The sequence below is a fragment of the Zalophus californianus genome, chromosome 12 (assembly GCF_009762305.2).
Source record: "Zalophus californianus isolate mZalCal1 chromosome 12, mZalCal1.pri.v2, whole genome shotgun sequence".
In the NCBI taxonomy this organism is placed as follows: Eukaryota; Metazoa; Chordata; class Mammalia; order Carnivora; family Otariidae; genus Zalophus; species Zalophus californianus.
Window position 1 is genome coordinate 64,574,235 of NC_045606.1, and position 17,935 is coordinate 64,592,169.

General features: G+C 44.0%; 1 protein-coding gene across 2 annotated transcripts in view; it reads right to left on the reverse strand.

Annotated features, from left to right (window-relative positions):
* The window catches only part of TBX20 (T-box transcription factor 20), a 57,689-nt gene extending 43,868 nt beyond the window's left edge, over nt 1-13,821 (reverse strand). Inside the window, exons 1-5 of one of the 2 annotated variants that reach the window (XM_027574932.2) lie at nt 13,209-13,821; nt 9,593-9,845; nt 8,394-8,558; nt 4,507-4,615; nt 409-567 (exon numbers count right to left, since the gene is read on the reverse strand). In XM_027574932.2, the coding sequence (XP_027430733.1) occupies nt 409-567; nt 4,507-4,615; nt 8,394-8,558; nt 9,593-9,845; nt 13,209-13,335 (813 nt within the window). In that variant the 5' untranslated portion in view covers nt 13,336-13,821. The remainder of the gene's footprint in view (nt 1-408; nt 568-4,506; nt 4,616-8,393; nt 8,559-9,592; nt 9,846-13,208) is intronic. The other variant, XM_027574933.2, reaches the window with a different exon arrangement.
* Nucleotides 13,822-17,935: the final 4,114 nt, after the last annotated feature.

A 17,935-nucleotide genomic window follows, 5' to 3' on the forward strand; every position in this document is an offset into this window, starting at 1 on the left:
AATATGTGTGTTAATTTCGCAGAAAAACTGAATCTCTAAATTTTGTGAAGCAATGAGTGTATGGTTATATACATCATGAGGCTCTACCAGAAGGAGGAAAAAGAAGCAGGTGATTTTCTCAAGAAAAAAATTGGAGAAGTCAGATGGGGCAGATCTGGGTGGGAGAGTGGGCAATGAACAACTGACCAAGAGTATAAAGATTCTAGAAAAGATGGTATAATACAGACCTTACTAACCTTGAGCCATGGTCACTCAACATGCTTAGAGGTTCTGTGGCTGATATTCAATAGCACTCACCAAAGCGAACTTTGATTTTGAGTACTGGGATAGCCCTTCTCTCCAAGAAAATGAAAGAAGCTCCTAAATCTTTCCCTTATGTAGGAAATGAATGGTCAGTGTTGAACTCACCAATTGATTCTGGTAGGCAGTGACTGCTGTGAAAACGGTCTCTGGGAAGATGAATGTTCTGAATTCTTCTGACTTCAGATTGAGCAACGAGGCTGTGTGGTCTTTCTTCTTAATGATGTGCACCCGTGGCTGGTACTTGTGCATTGAGTTCAAAATGATCTATGATGAAGAGATGGGAAGTACTAATTTTTAAGTATTCATATTGCTAAACAGGCCAAAGTTCAATGAGGCAAAGAAAGAACCGTAAGATCTCAGCTTCGAATTCAAGTTTTAAGATTAGGACATACCCTTTCCATTCACAAGGCAAATCCTTTTCATAAGTATTGCAGAGTCATGGTTGTGAAATCATTTTATCAAAACAGCTGTACACAATATAGGTTGTTTCAAGGGTCCTTTCTAAAATGATGGAGGGAAAGTCACCTGAAGGTTGTTGATTTTTGTTTTTTAAATCAAGTCTTTAAAATATTTTTTGTTAGTCTGGTTAGACCAAAGGATGTATGGTCTAAATTTTCTAAAGTAAGAACTTATACATTCTAGGAGGACAGATTGCTATTTATGGTTGGGGGGGGTGGATACAAAGAATTAAGAAAGGCTGTGTGGTACTAGACCTCAGAGTGCTAAGCCTGTTACTTTCTAGTTCCTTCATCTTGAGCCAACTGATCTCACCTCTCCAACCTTGTTTTCTCAAATGCAAAAACATACCTCACAGAGTTGTAGGAAGGATTAGATGATGTAGTCCTTATAAATTACATAGCAAATAGGAAGTGTTCAGTAAACATGAACATTATTATTATTGTTATTATTTCTGACAGCTTCATTGATTCCTGGCTTCCAGTTATAAACCAAATATGAATGAGAGTGATGACCATCTTCCATTCTATAGCTAGTAAAAGTTGCCCAATACTTAGAAATCATGAGCCTACTTTGGTTAACAAGGCAGTATTTTTCATGTGTCTTTTGATTTGCCATTATGAAATCTGAGCAACAAGATTTACTTTCAGATATGAAAGTTTTTCCACATCTTCCCCCCTGCCACTCAGACAGCTACCTAAATCTACCAAATTGGGTGTGTCTTTCCTGGGCTCACACTGTATGCCCTTCATCCCAAGGGCCTCGCAGAGAGCCTGGCTCTCAGGGGAGGCATGTGATACATACTGTGGCAGGAGCAGGGTCAATGGCATGCAGTGTTGTTGCAACTGACGGCACCCCTGTTTTCTTGGCTACCATGGGTGTGGTAGATGAGCGTTTTTGCTAGCTGACTTTAACAGAGTTAAATACTAGTCACTGTGGGATGATTAATATAGAATCAGTTCCTCCCTGTGCTGAGACGTAAGCCAACTTAAAGTTACAGGGCATTAGCTGGTACTGAATTTTGAACATGCCATCCTTTTATGGTCCCAAGCCTGAATAGGAATCACTAAAACAAATGAGTTTCAAATGAGCTGAAATAGATTTAAAAAAAAAAAAAAGTCATCTCTTTATATAATGTGTTTATTTCACGGAGTTCAAGATATTTATGCTCACTCATAAAACTGGAATAAACTCAAAGTGACAATATCTAACTTATATCTAAGATATATTTATATATCTTAGATCTATCTTATATCTAACAATGATATAAGAAAAAACCTGGGCATTCATTATATGTTGTACTAACAAGTTAGAAAGAATTTTCACACACACACACACACACACACACACACACACACACACACACACACTGGAAAAAGCCCTAAGCTTTAAATAATATCCCTTCTCCCCTACTTACACTATCCGAAGGTCAATTTCCTTCAGGAAGGGGTGCCAGAGAGACTCAAACCTCAGACTGAATCTCAGCCCCCAGCGCTCCTTGACTCTCTGCTCAAGACCTCATAAGTCTAAGGAACACTAATAGAAATGTCAACTTTGCTTCACTGAAGAAATAAATTCCCTGAAGTAAAGAATTTTCCTGTTATAAAATGAAAAATGCATCTATAAGAAAGGCTTCTTCAAAACTAATTCAAAGGACTTGGCTGAACGACACAGGATCTAAAAATTTTTTCTTGTAGTTTTCAGAACACATTATTTATGGTGACAAAAGGTTATATTAAATAATAAAATTTTAAAGCTAAAATGGATATTAACAACCATCTAAGACTAAATAATCTGCCAAGGTCTAATCTTGGCATAATCAGATGAGAACTCAGAGCTCCTAAAATACAGTTTGGTGCTATTTCCACCCATGAAGTCGATATTAAAAGGAAAACATTAATTCTGGACAGCTGATCTCAAAATGAATTCTCAAGTCTTTCTGGAAACTCCCAAATAGTGCTTCTAAAAGCTTCACATAAGGGCACCTGGGTGGTTCAGTCCATTAAGCATCTGCCTTCGGCTCGGGTCATGATCTCAGGGTCCTGGGATGGAGCCTCATGTCCAGCTCCCTGATCAGCAGGGAGTCTGCTTCTCTCTCCCCCTCTGCTATTCCCCCTGCTTGTGCTCTCTCTCTTGCTCTCTCTCTCAAATAAATAAAATAAAAAAACACAACTATTCCAAGACTTTCCTCAATGATTTAAAAAATAATAAAATTAAAAATAAATGAATAAAAGCTTCACATATGGAAAATATCACAACCATAAAAAATTTCATTTCTCCCTGCAAAGATTTCAGTGGAGTCAAGAAATTTTAATATGAATGACATTAAGAATGATCTGGCCTGCAGAAAATGTCTCCCAGATACTTCATCATTTTTAATCTGAAAAAAAAAAAATCTATCAATGAAAACATCTCTTTAAAAAAGCAGAAAAAGACAATTATCCCAACATTCTTAAAGATAAAAGTCAATTATCTTTTCCAATACATAAAATAACAGAAACCTATTAACCTATTTGCAACATTGCAACAGTGCCACCAGCAGTCATGAGTTAACCTGGTTACTCTGATTTGGTCATGGGTGGGCAAATGGGTGGTGGCAATGCCTAAAGTGATTTATTTGGTTCCAATTTCACTCAAACCATTTGAAACCATTGGCTAGAACTCTCTAACTTATATCTACTTATAACCATCCTTTTTGAGAAAAGTTCGTAAACTACTAAATTGCAGAGATCCAATTAAGAATGAAAACCTTAAGTAACAAGAGTCTTAATAAAGGGGTAAGACAGAGAATAATTATATCAAAGTATCTAAGCCAAGAGAATCAACCAATGAATTGCTAATGTGCTTTCTGGCAAATCGAGGCAAAAAAAGAAATAGTCCTCTCATCAAAAAGTATGCAAGTCTCAAGTTTTCTTAGTATAAAAATCTAAAACAATTTTTATGTAAATCTTTCTTTTAGAGCACGGAATAACATCATAGTTCCTTACAAAGCAGTCTTATCAAATGTGTAAAGGCCTGTGTCAATGGCTATTTGTGCTATTAATTATTGATATGGGCTCAGAATTCCAATTTCTCTTTTTCCATATTTTGAAGAACTCCTTATGACAAAAAATCAAACTGTTTTGTTTTTAATTTCAAGACTTCTCTGTGCTTTACTCTTCATAAGACTCTCTACAATAGGGGTAGATAATGAGTAAAGAGCACTTCCCCAAATTTATTTGGACACAAAACCCTTTTGTTCTATTGCGTCTCACATGAACAGGCTCTACAAAACACACTTTGGGAAATCCCCATAGGAGATGTCAGCCCCATTTCCTTTACACTGTGTTATCTAATATACCACTGACAGAAATCAGATGTTTCACCTAAGAACTATCATAGCCTCCAGAATGCACATTCCCTTTGTTTAGCTGGTGCAGGTAGCAAAGTAGTTGCAGTCTTGGGAAATTCGTAGTGCCGAACGAAGGTCCCAGACCCTCTTGCATAGAAATGGCATATGGCATCCCTGTAAGTCGAAGGTCCCAGACCCTCTTGCATAGAAATGGCATACAGCATCCCTGTAAGTGGCCTCTTAAGAAGAGCAGTCAGGGTTCCCTGAACAACACATGAATGTTCTCACAGAATAATTGAGAGATGGAAGATGGGATGGGGAAAGGGAGGGGAAGAAGAGATTGAGAGGGAGGAAGTTCTGAGTGACTTCTCCATTCCATCGCAGGGAATCCACATAATCCAAGGCGCTGTACTTACATGGCCATGCTGATCCAGTTCGTTGTTGGTGAGTTTCACCTTTTCAAAAGACACCATCTGTTTGAGTAGCTGCTCACCAGTAAAAGGAGAGTCTGGGTGTACGTACAACCTAAGAAAATTATGAGAATGTTATTGAGACATCTTTTAAAACTCTGTTCTCTGTGGGTTATAAAATATTCTGATTCTAAAGGAACACAAAAACCTCATATAAATGGTGAATTTTATTTGCCCCAGATAATCTCAAATTTAATAATCTAACACTATCAAAATAACTCTAAAACATCTAAATATGTTTCTTCATGTACCGATGATCTAAAAGGGGTAATACCTAGTAAATTTTCTATTGTCTGCTCAGCAAGCCATTTTTAAAAAGGTGCATATTTTTCCATCCATCTAATCAACTATTGGTCTGCTTCAGTAAAATACAAAATTTTATTACTGTTGTAGTATATTCAAAAGACAGACTAGTTTATACTAATTGTATAGTTCCTAGTATAAATACTGCTAAAAAGCAATGAAGGCATAAAGAACTGAAGAGGAAACAATTTTAGAGAATTCATTCATTTACACTTGAGGATGACTCAGTTTGAAGTTTATAAATACAAGACAAAGTAATTTTAATACAGCAATGTGGCTAACTCTTAATAGTCCACAGATCACAGTCTGTTGCTCCTTCCACTATCTTAAATACTATTACTTTCATCTAGTTAAGTGCCCACTAAATGACAGTGAAAATAAGCTGGATAAACCTCAAATTATTCAGTGCATTTATTCACAAACAGTTTTTTTTGAGGGGGGGAACCTTTGATGGGAAAAATGTATTTATCAAGTATTTATCATTTATTGATCAGCTGCTACATGCGAGGCAATCTCTTCCTCATTCACAGTTAAATGCTGGCCATCTGTTCTACCAGGGATGGTTTACACAAAGTACAACACTTTGTAAATTCTAATCCTAGTATCCACTCAACATAAGCTTTTCTGAAGTCAGGGGAGATTACAGAACTCGTGAAAGAGAAGGAAATATCCCTGATTTAATAGGACAAATCCTTTTATCCATTTAACAGGTTATTTATATCTCAATTTTATATAGGTTCCTTATAATTTTAATTAAACATAAATATTATGGTTTGGGCAAAGTCAGGGGAGAAAGTCACAAGTACTTTCCCTGCAGTACTTATGGAAAAAAACCAAGAAGGCTGTGCCATGCTTTGTCACACAGAGGACTAAGTGCCCATGCTGACAGGCTAAAGCCCACCAGAAGCAGAGCACAAAAAAGGCACTAGAAATTCTCACTAGACCCATAGAAGAACTTTAAAGGCTTTAGGTGTGGGTTTGTCTGCCTGTTTGTTTTGGAGGACTGCTCAAAAGTGCCTTTCAATTCAAGTATTCCTTGATGACACAACCATAATACTGTTTCAAGTACACCCCTCCGAGGCTAAAACTTGACACGTGCAATGGTTTTACTGACCAGCACATCCTACCTACTCCGCCAAAAAAGTTTAAAAATATTTAAACTCCTAGAAGCTCATGAAATGTTCCCTTCTCTATCAATTCAACATGTGGAATCACATTAATAAAGTTTAACTTATTTAAATATCAGTTACTTTAAAGACAACGAAATGTCCTATATGAAAACACAACATTATTTTAGATAATGTCTTGCCCGTTGTTGAGATCAAATGATATTGTCAAGTATTATTTCTTCTGATTAGGAACAACTGACTGGTAAACTTCCATCTGAAATAAATATTTCAACAAGAACCACAAGGAATTTCCACCATCAATACAAAAATGATTACCTCCCATATTCCTCACCTTTCCCTTATGGAGCTATGAAATATAGTGCTATTTTTTAATAATAATAAAGAACATTTGCTTAAATTATCTAGCATATTTCTATCCTATAACACACTAAACATTTTTATCTAATATCAATATAAATAAACTGAAGTATGATGAATGAAAACGCATACAGGAAGCCCCTCCTCTCTCAAGTCCCCCAGGACTTAAAATTCCAGCAATAGCTTAAACATGCTTCAGTTAAGATAGTGTATTGGTACGCACTTTCCTTCTCCAACCAGAACAGATTAGTAACATAAACAAGGCATTTCATATTTCCAAAGTCCTGCTGGCCGGCACCAGTTCCCCAAACCTTCGGATAGTAAGAAAACATATGCTAAATAAGAGCGATTAACTTCTTAAAGGAAAGACTTTGTGGGGGGGGGAAGGATGTGCTTGTAAAAATGGTTAGGAATCTGCTAAAATACCTCTCTCTCTCTCTCTCTCTCTCTCTCTCTCTCATTTAAAGATTTTGGAAAATTTGGAAGGAAGCTTGAGAGTAATGTGAATCAGCTATTTAATAATAAACAGTAAAGAATACTAATTATAAACTACTAGAAACTGGTGAATCTTGCTCAATTTAAAAAAAAAAGGGTATAACATCTTTTAAAAAGTTCTTAGTCCAGTTATTTGTTATTTAATATGTTGATTTGGAAGGGTTGGGAAGATGTCCTTCCTAGTCTCTTGTGGGAATGGAAAACTCTGAGAGTTTTTTTAATCTCTTCTCCAGTGTATTTAGCATACTGTAAGCTCAGTAATGTGATTAATGACTAAGTAAGCGTAATATTCCATCTGAACTAGTTTGTGTAAATTGTCTGTGTTGGTTCTGTGCCTTGACTAAAACTCCAGACTAGATACTTACAAAGAACCAGCCATCAGAGTTCCTAAATCTGTACATGTAAATAAATTCTGAATTCTGATATGAATTTCTAACCAATTAGAAAAATTAGATAGTCATAAAACAAGTCAAAAACAGTAAGTCTTGGTTTAGAACCCTAAATGTAAAGTCTACTAATATCCTTTGTTTGTATTAAAGTGTGCAGTTAGGTTCCTATAACTTCAGCTACAACTTTTTGCATAAACTAATACATGCTTTTTTTTCCCCCTAGAAGGCTAATTTGGGTAAAGCAGAAACAATAAAAAACAGCATGTGATTTTTTAAACAGGGTTCTTCTTGAAAAACATTATTACCAATGAACAACATAATAATAAACATATATGATCCCTAACATACTGAGTAATGTTTCATGTAAAAGAATATTAACCTGATATTGAATTACATGCATCTACTGAACTTACTATGGAGAAGGGGGAAAAAAATTAGCTTTTCTTTTTTTTTTTTTAAGATTTTATTTATTTGACAGAGAGAGACACAGCAAGAGAGGGAACAGAAGCAGGAGGAGTGGGAGAGGGAGAAGCAGGCTTCCTGCTGAGCAGGAAGCCCGATGTGGGACTAGATCCCAGGACCGTGAGATCATGACCTGAGCCAAAGGCAGACGCTTTAATGACTGAGCCACCCAGGCGCCCAAAAGTTAGCTTTTCTTACTTAAAATGTCTGAGTCCTTTATTGGTCAAAAACAACCACATTTCACCAAAATGACCTTTATTGTGTGCAGATATAACCATATTACTTAAAAATATTTACTATAAGCAACCACTTCACTAAAATGCACTCTTCTAAAAAGGATTTTTAGGGCAACCACTTCAGCATTAGCTGTATTCAGTCTGGTATTAAGTAGCCAACTAGAAATGATGGGTGCCCTATGAAATGGGTCCGGATTTCTAATGAATATTCTAACTGAAATTAGGAAAGCATGGAAATGAATTACGAGAAAGATGAAATTAAAGACAACATTCTGTCTCTACAAACTCTGCCTTTCTCAGATATTTTGTAGAGTCAGTCCTGGAGCATCTGGGCTTGGAATGCTTTCTACCAGCGCCCACCACTGTGCAAACAGATCTGCTTAAAATGCAACCAACCAGAGACATTCTGCTCTCGGGGTTAAGACGCATTTTGCTCTGCCCGAAAATCTGGAGGCACAAACCTGGCTGGCAGCGGCGGGTCTGCCTTGCCAGCCACCAGCCAGGAGGACCGGTGGTAGGCGTAGCGGTACCTCTTGTTGTCCACGGGTACGATGTCCATCAGGACTATGTACTTGGCCTCAGGATCCACACCCGAAAATGACACTCGGATGGTGGGAAACATCCTCCTGACACAGGGAAACAAAGAGAATCGGCCACAGCTCATACTGCCAGAGGAGCCCACCGAATTAAAGAGGGAGGTCCGACTCCCCTCCCTACCCGGCCCCAAGCCCTTTTTTGTTTCCACAGAGATGTGAATTCGGAGATCTTCCTTCTCCCAAGCAGAAATAATTTTAGGCGTCACCTTTTCCGGAGTCCTCATTGCTAGGTGAAAAGTTCTGTTTTGTTCTCTAATACCCAAAGGTCTGTGATTAGGGAAAACCTTAGGTTACATTATCAAGCCTGTTAGGCTCCCAAACCAAAGTCTCTGGAGCAGACCGAGTCGCCCAACCCCTAGGGTGGCAGAGAGAAAACTCTGCCCCAGCCACAGAAATCTAGGGCAGGATTGGGTTTCCAGAGACCCTGGGGGTATTTCCCAGGGTCCAGAGAGCTGGAGTGACCAGGGCTGCCATTGGCCACCTTTAGAGTCTTTGCCCCAGGCCTGGGGAGCCGCCTGCACCCCCGGGGCTTCCGGCCCCACGGCACCAGGGGGCCTGCAGCACCAGCACTCTGTCCTACACAGAGTGTGGTCGTCTCAAATTTCATTCTTCTGCACAGGTTTTAGTTTTGGTTTTTAATGGGAGCTGGCGGCTTTTGCAAATTGAGACCAATAAAAGGGAAGCTACCTGCCTCCCTCCAAGTACCCAGCAGCCCGCCCTGCACTTCCAGCATGAGTTCCCTCTTCCCTCCAGATGCCAACCCTGCAGCCCAAAGCCCTCTCAGATTGCAGCGTCCCAAGATCACTGGTCCCTGCATCCCTCTCATCAAGGCCAAGTTGGGTTTTTCATGGCCAGATCGCAAGAAAGCGAATGCTTATACGTCTCAACAGTTCTCTCCAAAAGCAAGTCAGGGGAAAGAAGCCCTCATTAAGCGAAGCTTCATTAAGCGAAGCTCTCTCAGTGCTCTGGATTAGTGGGGTTTCACCCAGTTCCTGGGAACACCCTAGGCCACCCAGGGCGCTCTTCTCACCGCCCCACTCCTCACACACCAAGACCCCCGCTACCTGCCCGACTTGGTGATGATCATCTCTGTTCCCAGCTCGTGGAATTTGTCCCAGAGCTCCTTGGTCTCCAGGCTGCAGGCAATTTTGGCCATTTCCTCACTGGGGATGATGGGGGTAGTGGGAATCAGCGGCTCAGTACACAGAGAGGAGGAGGATGGGCTACTGCTGCCCCCGCCACCAAACTCCCCGTGAGCATCCAGGCTGGTCAGTTCGCCCAGGGGCTGGGCACACGATGACTTCTCAACAAATTGTTCTGCGGGCAAAGAGAATGGAGGATGACAGCTAACACTGTGAAGCAAAGACACAGGAAGGAGAACAACACAACTGAAATAGGCTCTGGACTTGACTTTGGAACAGTTAAGGTCAGAAACTCCAGGAAGGCAGTGATAACCCAACAATATATATATATTATCTCCCTCGATACACACACACACACACACACACACACATCTCCCTGGAGTGACATACTAAACCAAATGAGCTCTAGAACTAATAGCTTATTACTACCATTATGAAAGCCACTTTGGGGACAAAAAATATAAGGAGTGGATAAAGGGAAAGGAGGTGAACAAGAAAGATGAAAAGCAAATATTCCTTTTGTTATCCCTCTCAAGTTCCAGACTGCTTGTGGGATCTGGTGCCAATCCTGCCTCTCTGACAACCAGGCGAGATTTTTCTCCAGGGAGACCAAGGGAATGAAGAGATCAGCACCTTCCTTACTTTGACAGAAACTTTCCCTTCCATCCGGAGCCTTCTCTCCATAAGAAAAAAAAAATGAAAAGGGGAGGGGAAGTGGAGAAAAGCGGGGATGTGGTTAAAAGAAAAAAATTAAGTTACTTTACTTCTCTGCCTGGCTCTCCGTTTTCTAGGCTTTGATATGAGTGCATTTTTACAATATCCCTCCCAGCCTGAGATCTTATGAAAGACTCTAACATATCACAGAAGTGAGCTCCCCAGGCCATTTTGGGAACCAGTGTGAAACAACTGCTTGAGGGCAGTGTGTGTATTTTTCTCTCAAAAAAGTCCTGGAAGTAAGGAAAACAACCTCGACCCCAGGCTAGCAGAGTATTAAAGTAGAAAGAACGCCATCCACCATCAAGCTGGAATACCACTGCCTATGAACCAAACATTCTCCTCCACAGCTGATAAGGGCCCAGGACTACACCAGTCACTTTGATGGAATACAGGGGGACTTTTGTAATTGTCCCAATTATCTTGCATCCCTTAAAAAAGAAACTACTTGAATCTGCAATGCGAAACTGATCTCTAAACAACTCTGTTCTGAGTGCCCTCAAGGAATTGAAACAAGTTCTAAATGTAGGTATATACATATAAATGCTGTATAGCATATAAACTATTTTATTTCCCATATTTCTCCTTGACTTGGGGCAGGCAAGCAGGAAACGGAATTTTTACCTTTTCTTCTTTTACAATAATAATCCAACTCATTGTAACATTTTAAATTAAGGATGACCAAATTAATTATCTTAGCCTTCTATTTTCAAATTCAAAGAAAGAGAAGTATGCCACGGCACAATCTTATTTGCAACGAGTATTTTCAGAAACACGTTCACGTAAGGTCTTTATAGGGAATCAACAAGTAACCTCAGAAATTTTCTTATTTTCTGACAATTGAAAAAGGCAAGTCCCTAAGCCCCAGACTAAAGACTGTCAGGGTTGGAAAGTGAAGGAGGAAGAAAATGATACAGAATTGCTCTAACACAATGTTACATGTCAATTGTATCTCAATTAAAAAAAAAGTTTTTTAAGAAATGTTCTAGTGATCTAAGGCAGTTCTTCTAAATAGATTTAGTGTGTTTAAATGGGCAAGCACAAGACACTTTTGAGTCCCCACCCCACAGCTCCTTCAACATCTCTCGTGTTCCAAAGTACCACATTCTCTCTTAACAGAACCTCTAGGTGTTTCTCTTGCGGGAGTCCTTGGCTTATTATGCTCTGTTGAACTGGCCTGTGGAAAGGACAAGAATGCCTTCTGCTTCTTTCAGAGCCTGTCTCAAAAGCCCAGGGGAGGGAATGTTCATTTTACAGACTGTGTGTGTTTGTGGTGGGGGAGAGGGGATGGCTTTATAATTTAGAATTTAGATAGAAGGTGGGTATTCTCAGGAAAAGAAACAGAAAAGAAAGCAATACTGAAATGAGCTGGAAATGGCATGTTTCTCAGTCTGCTGTCTGTAATTCTGACAGGAATTTTAACCCCAAGCGCTCTTTTCCTGCTAGCTACCAAACTGTGATGGGGGTGTTTATAAAGAATTCAGAGGCCCTCTAAATAGGAGTGGATAACGTTGGGCAGTTTCACAAATATAACTTTGAAATTGGTGGCTAATATTTCTGTAAACGGTTGGGGGTTTTGTTTCATTGGTTGTTACCATATTTTTTCCGGCAGGCTTAGATTTCGACAGGAGGGCAGGTGGGAAGAACCAGAAAAAGGGAGTGAAAACCTTGGAGGAGAGAATTTTTGACATTATATTTTCTGGAGATCTTCCGGTTTCCCTTTCCTTGGTTCTAAGCTGCTCCGGGGATTTTAGCTCTTTCTTTTCTCTCTGCCCGGCCCTCTTCTTTTTCATCTCTAACACTTTGTCTTTCATACTAGGATTGTTGTTTCAGATGTGAGATGTTAAAGTATTGGAAAGGACAGGGAGAAAAAAAAGAAAACACTAGGGAGAGTTAAAAAAGAAATATTACCCTAAGTTTGCTATTTGACATTTCTCACCATTTTAGGGCTATCAGATGATCAGGATGTGGAATAATTATTTCCCAGGGACCCAAGAGGTGATGATAACACTTCTTTCTCTGTCAATTATAAAGGAACTTTGAAACACTCAAGTCCAGCAGTTTCTTTCCCACACAGTTCACTTGTGCTCGGAGAACATAATCCTTATTTTCCCTTTACTCTGAGCCTTGTGTCTTCTATAAATGGTAAAGGTTGTTAAACAAACAGTATAGCTAAAAGTTGAGGAATTTGGAAAATGGTTACTGGCTAATGTTTTTGCCAACCTCCACTGAAAATGATGGCAGCTATAAAACGATGTCTCACTGATAAGTCTGGAGCTTCCGTGAAGAAAATGGTTCACGTGGGGAGAACTGGCTTATTCTACAGCACTTGACGGTGGTTTTAAGGAGCTGGTTCTGCTTAATCGATTGAAGTCAGAGGAAAAACAAAATTCAACTAGTTCCTTGTGAAGTCGCTTAGTCTCCTTGGTTTCAAATGCACACGCAGGTGTACACGCTTGGTAAATTCTGCTGAGTCTTAAAAGGGGTTAATTATTATTTATCCCTGACTGTTTTTATCCCAAAAAAGTTACACACACTCTCATACGTACGACTTGACATGGGGATTCTAGACGAAAAGGTAGGGAAAGTGGCTAGCGCATAGAGGAGACGCGAAACCGGCTGTCCGTGAAGTCCCCAAAGAAAATTTGGGCGGAAAAGGAAAGAGTCTTCAACCCCTAGCGTCGGGCGCCTGGCCTGAGGATCAGAAGCCGCCACCAGCAGGGAAAGGCGGCCACCCTCTCGAGCCTCCCGCAGGCAGGGGACGGAGGGCCAGACGGAAGCGCAGCAGCCCCGCCCCTGCCCACGGCAGACATTCTGGACTCACCCAGAGGCTTGATGGTGTTCTCGGTGGCCTCCTTCTCCTTGGAGCCGCCGCTCGACATGAGCGCGGCGATGGAGAAGGCGTTGGCCCGGGAGGAGAGCTGTGGCTTCGGCGACGCCGTGAACTCCATGGCCCCCAGCGCGCGGTCCTGGCCACGGACGGGGCCTGCCGAACTGCCGTCCAGCTTCCCCAAGGGAGACAAAAACCGACACAGAGCGCAAAGTTTCCAAGTGCAGTCTCAGCGGAGTCGGCAACTCCAGATGAGTCAGCCCCAAACTCCCAAGAGCTCCACACTGGCCTCTGTCCCTCACCGCAAAGCCCTCCAGCCCCAAAGACTTCCAACTAGCCGGAGAGGATAGGACAGGACCAGCAGCGGGCTCAACCGGGTGCGCGAACACTGGGGCGCTCCGCAGGACCACGGGCTGCGCGGCCGGAAGGTGGAGACGAGCATCGGACGCGCAAAGCCCAGGGGTCCTGCCGCACCCCCTCTGCGTCCTTCCTCCCTCCACGCGCTGGGGAACAGCCGGAGCGGCCCAAGCTGCAGGAAGGTGGCGACCGGTGGGGCGCCGCTGCGAGGGGGCGGACGCCGGGGAGCGCGAGCGCAGGCGTGCCGAGCAAGGCGCGGCGCGGAGGACACTGCGCCCGGGCACTCGCAGCCCTGCGCCTTAATTTGCTGGCGGCAGCGATCCCGGCGGCCCGCAGCCAGTCAGCGCCGCCTCACGTCACCGCTTCCTGATTCCGCCGCCGGGGGCGGGGCCGCGGGCCGGGCAGGGAGGGCGCGCCCCGGGCGTGGTGCCCGCACGGCCTCGCGCCGCTACCGGCCGCGGACCTGGCGCCCCTTCGGAAAAAAGTGTCACCACCAAGCTGCCGCGGACTCCCCTAGCCTGGTCTCGAAGTCCCAGGGCGGAAGGGACGTGCGCGCGGTCGGGAGCGGGTATTTTTGAAGCGGCTAGGACGCGGGATTCTGGGAGATTCCCCAGTGCGGGAACCTAGACCAGAGGTAGCCTGGGGGAGTTCCTGCTTCTTCCGTTCTTTTTCTTCCCCGCGCTCAAAGTTGCAAAAGAAAGTTGGTAATCTCTAAATGGAGCGGAAACCGGCGCCACAGAGCCAGCACCTAACGGGCCAGATCCTATTCGCGGGACAGCTCCCAGGGCCGGTCCCTTCATTCGTTGGGCTCCAAAATCTGCTTGACGGGGGGACTGGAGAGACACAGCTTCTGCTGCACATCAGTGCGCCACTTATGCGGGGTTCCTGTTCCCGAAAGGGACTCCGCAAAGTGGGGCCCCCACGAAGGGAAGGCTCGGGGCGGGCGCGGTGCCGGGGGGCGCGGCACCCTGCGGGGACCACGCGACACGCAGTGGGGGAGTGCGAGATTTATAGCGCCTGAGCTTGGTAGACAAGGACTCTTCTGCCTTCGCAAACTGGGCTGCGACCAGGACTTCCCACGGCCTTATGGGGGTCGTCCTGTTGGCCCTGTTCAGCTTGAATAACTCAAATTCTCCGAATTCGCAGGGTAATCCGCTTCACTTGGAGCCGTGTAAACTCAGGCTGACACACACACTCAAGTTGTACATGTAAATATTTGCGCTCCTTTCCAGCCAGTCGGTCTGGCGATTAGGAGCCTCTTGGTGGGTCTTAAAATTTAAAAGAAAGAGAAAACAGCTTGCATTTCCCACCAGCCCTTTTCTCCCCTCCCTGCATCCCTGCCCCCCAGTCTCCTGAAATAAACTTACGGGGAAAAGCTTAAAAAAGTTGAGAAATTTTATGAAAGTGAAGTGATGACATCTGGGAGAGTCGTGATTTAAGCCACTTTTGCCAATGTGTATCAATAGTTTCTAACAAGGTGCTGCATGCAGTGACTAAAAAAAACGCATTCTGCTATCAGTTTCCAGGTACAAAGTGTCTATGTGCAAATATTTGGGGAAATTCGTAAAATCATAGACTTTATTGCTGGAAGGGGTTTGCACGTTTCTGTAGCGTATCTCCATTTGCTTTTGAGAAGGAAACACCAGGTAAGGCTTGGCAGGGGTACATCTCCTTTCCAGTGGGCCCAGCTGGCTAGAGGCAGACCCCAGAGCGCCGAACCGGCACTCCAGGCCACTGTCTCGGTCACCCGATGGCCCTGCAGCTGTGCCTGGGCTGTTCTCGGGAGATCGATAGTAGAGCTAACGCCGGCTGAGAGCAGAGGGCTCTCAGATTAAACCTCAGGAAGAACAGAGGCTAAGCCAACCAGGTGTGCCTAAGGATCCATTTCCATTCTTGAGCCTTTAAGTCTTTTGCTGTTTTTGGACAACCCAGACCCTCCATTGTTGTTGTTGAAGACCACTTCGTCCCCCAGCACAATGCAACAGTGACATTTCCCTCTTGAATGTAAGGCACATACTGGTTCCTTTCCTGTCTCAGAAAGGGAGATTTCTGATAAGAGGGTTTTTTGTTTTTAACTTTTTATCGGAGTGAGGGTGATGTCATAGTTGGTCCAGAGCTTAACATATGCTTCAAATGGGTGGTGAAGATCTTTTTGCTGGTTTTAGTTTTCAAAACTTATGGAATTATACCGCAAATTTTAAAAACTTACCATTACTTTTCTACACAGAGGAAACATCGTTTCTTTTCGTAATTATCCTAATGGTTTAGAATGGAATTTGAATAATTTCATGACAGGGACATTTTTAGAAAAATTGGCCCAGCGAGGGGAAAGTTGACTTGCCCCCAATCAGTTTCCGCTTCCTTTTCCAATTGCCACGGCGGTAGCCCAGTTCTGAGTCTCTTGTGGGCAGAACTCCGACTATTCATCGTATTAAAGGTAAAATAGAAAGCACAAAAAGCTAAATGAGCGCGCGGAGGCAGGAGGCAAACCAGAGGAATTGAAAAGGCCACTTTAAACAAATCCGGGCGCCAGAGGTGAGCCGTTTGGGGATCCCTAACAAGCTATGTATCTTGTTGGTGTTGAAACCGTGGCAGTAAAATGTATACTACAATATAATTATGTGGGGGGGGCACCCCATCCCTTCTGTTAGATTTATTGCCTTTGCAAGTCAATATGGTGCTATAAAAACGGGGAACTGGGGCTTGGCAGAGAGATGCTGTCAGAGGGTGATTCGAAGCCGTCCTGAAGCAGAGAGCGCTGAAGTTCTGAGGTCCCTTCAAAACTCATTGTTAGCGCGGGTTACAGGTAAAGCCACCACAGGGGTTGGAACAAAGCAATCACATTAACACTTCCCTCCAGGCCCTGCTCAGGCTGACGACAGGCGGGCGGGTGCTGCTTTCGGATACGGGAACGTGCAATCGGACTTGTAGAAGGCTTTGAAACTTGACTTTAGACCGCTTTAGCCCTAAGACTTCGTGTAGGTTATCTAAACCTCTCAAAGCCTCAGTTTCACCATCTACATTAAAAAAGGGCCTGGAAGATGGCTCTGTGGATTCATGAGATAACGTGTAAAACCCCTAAACCATAACCTTAACACCAATGTATGTAAAATAAAGTACAGAATTTTGTTATATTTAAATTTTGAACGGCAACTTCGTGATCGTAGAGACGTATCTCTCGCTCACGCTTGTCAAGTTAACTGTACAGACAGTTTTGGAATGTGCGCAGAGGAGTGGAGTCACATGGTGATAATGAGCGGTTCCTTACATCCCGTTAAACTTCGGAGCCTAAGAATTAAACATTTTGGTTATACGTCTGAGTTTGGTTATACGGAGTTTGGAGACCTGGAAGACGTCTCCCTATACATTCCACACTTTCGAATTCCCATTTGTAGTCTCCGGAACTCAAAAATTAGCGGTAGCAGAGAACAGCCCAGGAAGTAACTGGTTTCCCGCTTTTGGCCAATGATCCCTCGCTTAACGAATGCTAACGCAGAATCCTCCGCCGACAGCGGCTGGGACCCGTCCGCGCCCGGTCTCGCTCACCGGCGGCCAACACCAGGAGCGAGAGCTACGCCAGGGCTGCAGGACCGGGTTCCAGACCCAGAGCGCCGCCGTGCACCTGAGGGTGACAGCGGGAGAGAAGGTGAGAAAAGAGACCTGCTTCAGGGCACAAGGGCAGCTACTCGCGAACTTGGCCCGAGATCCCGTCCTCATCCTCCTTTCCTCTCTTTCTGGTAAATGCTTTAAAAGCGACAGAAATGGTGCCTTTGGATTCCTAAATTCGGTTTACGGAACAGAAAAGTCCCGAAGCAGCGTGGGGAGGGCGACCGCAGCCCCTCGGAGGCCGCCGCAGCACGTCCCAGGGGAAAGCAGCGCGCGTCCCCGCGCCGGCAAGGGAGCGCGCGGCGAGGCCCGGGATTTCGACCGCTTGGCTGGAGGGCTGCTAGTCCGAGCCTTTCCTGGGAGAAGTCCGGGCTTTAGCTCAGACCCACACCCTGACGGGGTTAAGTTTTCTTGAACCCAAATGGTCCCCTTGAAGCACCCCTCCAGCCCAGGCCCCAAGAACGGGCCTGGAGCGTCCAGGCCTTCGGGCCCACCCCGGAGGCCCGTGGGCCTGGCGCTCGAGGCGCCCTCGCCCAGTTCTGGCTTTAAGGGCAAGGCAAAGATCAGCTCCTCTAGGGGTGAGGCGGGAGGTTGTCGTCTGTTTGGCCCCAGGTGTGCGCGCTTTTGGTTCGGGACTTCACACTCGCGCCCGCCCTTGGGACCTGGAAAAGAGATGTCTTGTGCGCCTAGGGAAGGACGTGCCCATCTCCAGGGCCCGTGTCCTCAGGTGGTGAAGGGAAAGGCACTTGCGGCCCGTG